Consider the following 2,741-nt stretch of genomic DNA (forward strand, 5'->3'; position numbering starts at 1 on the left):
ATTTATAACTATCTGACACCCATATAGACATCTGTCACCTCCTGGGCTCTGGCTCACTCTGAGTTTGGTCAGTGGACCAGTTCCTAATAGTCCAGGGTAGTCCTTCCACTGACACGCCCATGACACTAGAGTATGTTGTCTTAGATTCCAAAATGCTGTCCTTCCATTATCATGTGTAATAAAATTAACGTGTGATTCTGGCTTCTCCATTAAGTTGTGAGGACCATGAGGGCAGAGACTATGCCTCAATTTGCCTTCTTTTCTCCAACACAGTGCTTAGCACAGATTTCATTCTTCCTAATTATATGTTCAACAAATGGATTAATGAACTGTATTTTTCTCAAATTTGTGATTTTCTATGAGGCCTAACAGAGTGTTTAGCAAATGAAGTGTCTACGGGTGACTAATAATTAGTCCCACTGACCAGCAAGGACTCTTTCCCCAACAATATTAGCTATCTCAGGGTTTAGTAAGCTAGGTAGAGAGGTAGCTGAACTTTGGAGTCAAAGGTGGTGGATAAAGATGATCACTACACACAGTAAATTCATTAGTAATCTGGACTCTTCTCCCTTTCATAGTGAAGGAGTCATGAAGGAAGAAAACCAGTCGTCTACCATGGGTTTCATTCTCCTGGGAATTATCGGTCAGCAACAGCAGGAAGACGTCTTCTTCATCCTCTTCCTGTTTATTTACCTCATCACACTGATTGGAAATCTGCTCATTGTCTTGGTCATTCGTTCCGACATTCGCCTTCACAACCCCATGTACTTTTTCCTTGCTAATCTCTCCTTTGTTGACATCCTCTTCTCGTCTGTAACCGTTCCTAAAATGCTATCAAACCATTTCTCGGGCAGCAAAGCTGTTTCCTTTGGAGGATGCATAACACAGATGTATTTCATGATTGACTTGGCTACCACAGATAGCTACATCTTGGCTGTGATGGCATATGATCGTGCTGTAGCCATCAGCCGCCCTCTTCATTACACAACAATTATGAGCCCGATGACTTGCTTTCTGCTTGTTGTTGGGTCTTGGGTGATTGCAAACGCCAACACCCTCCCCCACATTCTGCTCACAGCTAGTCTGTCCTTCTGTGGCAACCAGGAAGTGGCCAACTTCTACTGTGACATTTCCTCTTTGCTCAAGTTGTCCTGTTCTGACATCCACTTTAACGTGAAAATGATGTACCTAGGGCTTGGTATTTTCTGTGTGCCATTAATATGTATCATTATCTCCTATATTTGGGTCTTTTCCACCGTCTTACGGGTTCCATCCACCAAGGGTGTGCTCAAAGCCTTTTCTACCTGTGCCTCCCACCTCACAGTTGTTTCTTTGTATTATGGGACAGTGATGGGCATGTATTTCCGTCCTCTGACCAGTTACAGCCTAAAGGATGCAGTGATAACTATGATGTACACAGCAGTGACCCCAATGTTAAATCCTTTCATCTATAGTCTGAGAAACCGGGACGTGAAGGCTGCCTTGGGGAAACTCTTCAGCAAGACAATTTCCTCATAACCAATGTGAGGTCATACACTGGGGATGGCAGTCACCATTAAGGATGCACATAGAGTGCAGCCAGCCTCAATGTCATCCCCCTCCAAGAAACCATCGCTGATCTTTGCAGCCAGAAAATTCCTCTTCTCAAAAATCTTGTAATTGTTTGATGAGACATCTTACTGACACGTTGTACACATTGTTGCTCCTTTGGCAGAGTGGCAGTACACAAATACTGGGTTCATGTCCCAGTTATGCTACTGACTAGCATAGTAAAGTTAAGAAAGTTTGAACCTAGGATCCCACATCTACCTATTAGGAATAATAATGTCAGTCCTGCCTCCAACACAGGGTTGAGAAGATCACATAAGCTCAATCTTTGAAGGATATAAATTACTATTGAAACATCAATTTTTATTACACTATTACATTTAATCATCCCTGCTATGCTCATACAGGGCCCTGGTGGCACAGTGATTAAAGAGTTTGGCTGCTAACCAAAAGGTTGGCAGTTCCAGTCCACCAGCCACTCCTTGGAAACCCTATGGGGCAGTTCTACTCTGTCCTATAGGGTCGCTTGAGTCGGAATGGACTTGATGGCAGCCGGTTACTGTTTTTTTGTTTTGTTGTGTTTTGTTTTGTGCTCATACAGTAGTTGAGTTCAATTCCCCTTGTCTAACGTTAAGTTAGACAGAGAAATAATGTACGGTTGTTACAGCAGTTGATGGGATGAAGTTTTCCTCAGAATCTAAATTTCCTCCCCTATTCTTTTATGCTATCGTCTTTGGCAATTATTATTTCATCAGGAAATTATAATGATCATAAGACTCTATATGTATATTTGTGGCTTTAACTGCAAATAAAGTTCATTGAACCTGTATGTCAAGTCAATTATTGTTTGCCTCATCCATCTTCCTTTGATTCTGCCAAACATGCTGTCCTGAAGTGATTTTTTTAAACTTGTACTTGGCTGCTAACTGAAAGAGTGGCAGTTTGAACCCAGCAGCACCGTGAAAGAAAGTCCTGCTGATCTGCTTTCATAAAGATTCCGCCATCAAACTCAGTTCTACTCTGTAACACCTAAGGTCGCCATAAGTCGGAATCAACTGAGTGACAATGTTTTTTGTTTTTTGTTTTTTTTTTATTGTACTTTAGGTGAAAGTTTACAGAGCAAATTAGTTTCTCATTAAAAAGTTAATACACATTGTTTTGTGACATTGGTTGCCAACCCCAGGGCATGTAAA

At 41.6% G+C, this 2,741-nt stretch overlaps 1 protein-coding gene across 1 annotated transcript; it reads left to right on the forward strand.

Moving 5' to 3' along the window:
• Window positions 1-209: 209 nt before the first annotated feature.
• Window positions 210-1,808, forward strand: LOC101358053 (olfactory receptor 1A1-like). The gene has a single exon (XM_004376139.2). It carries the CDS (start codon window positions 523-525, stop codon window positions 1,516-1,518), a length of 996 nt encoding a protein of 331 aa, XP_004376196.2. The 5' UTR covers window positions 210-522; the 3' UTR covers window positions 1,519-1,808.
• The last annotated feature ends 933 nt before the right edge of the window (window positions 1,809-2,741 follow it).

The sequence above is a fragment of the Trichechus manatus genome, unplaced genomic scaffold (genome assembly GCF_000243295.1).
Source record: "Trichechus manatus latirostris isolate Lorelei unplaced genomic scaffold, TriManLat1.0 scaffold00040, whole genome shotgun sequence".
Lineage (NCBI taxonomy): Eukaryota > Metazoa > Chordata > Mammalia > Sirenia > Trichechidae > Trichechus > Trichechus manatus.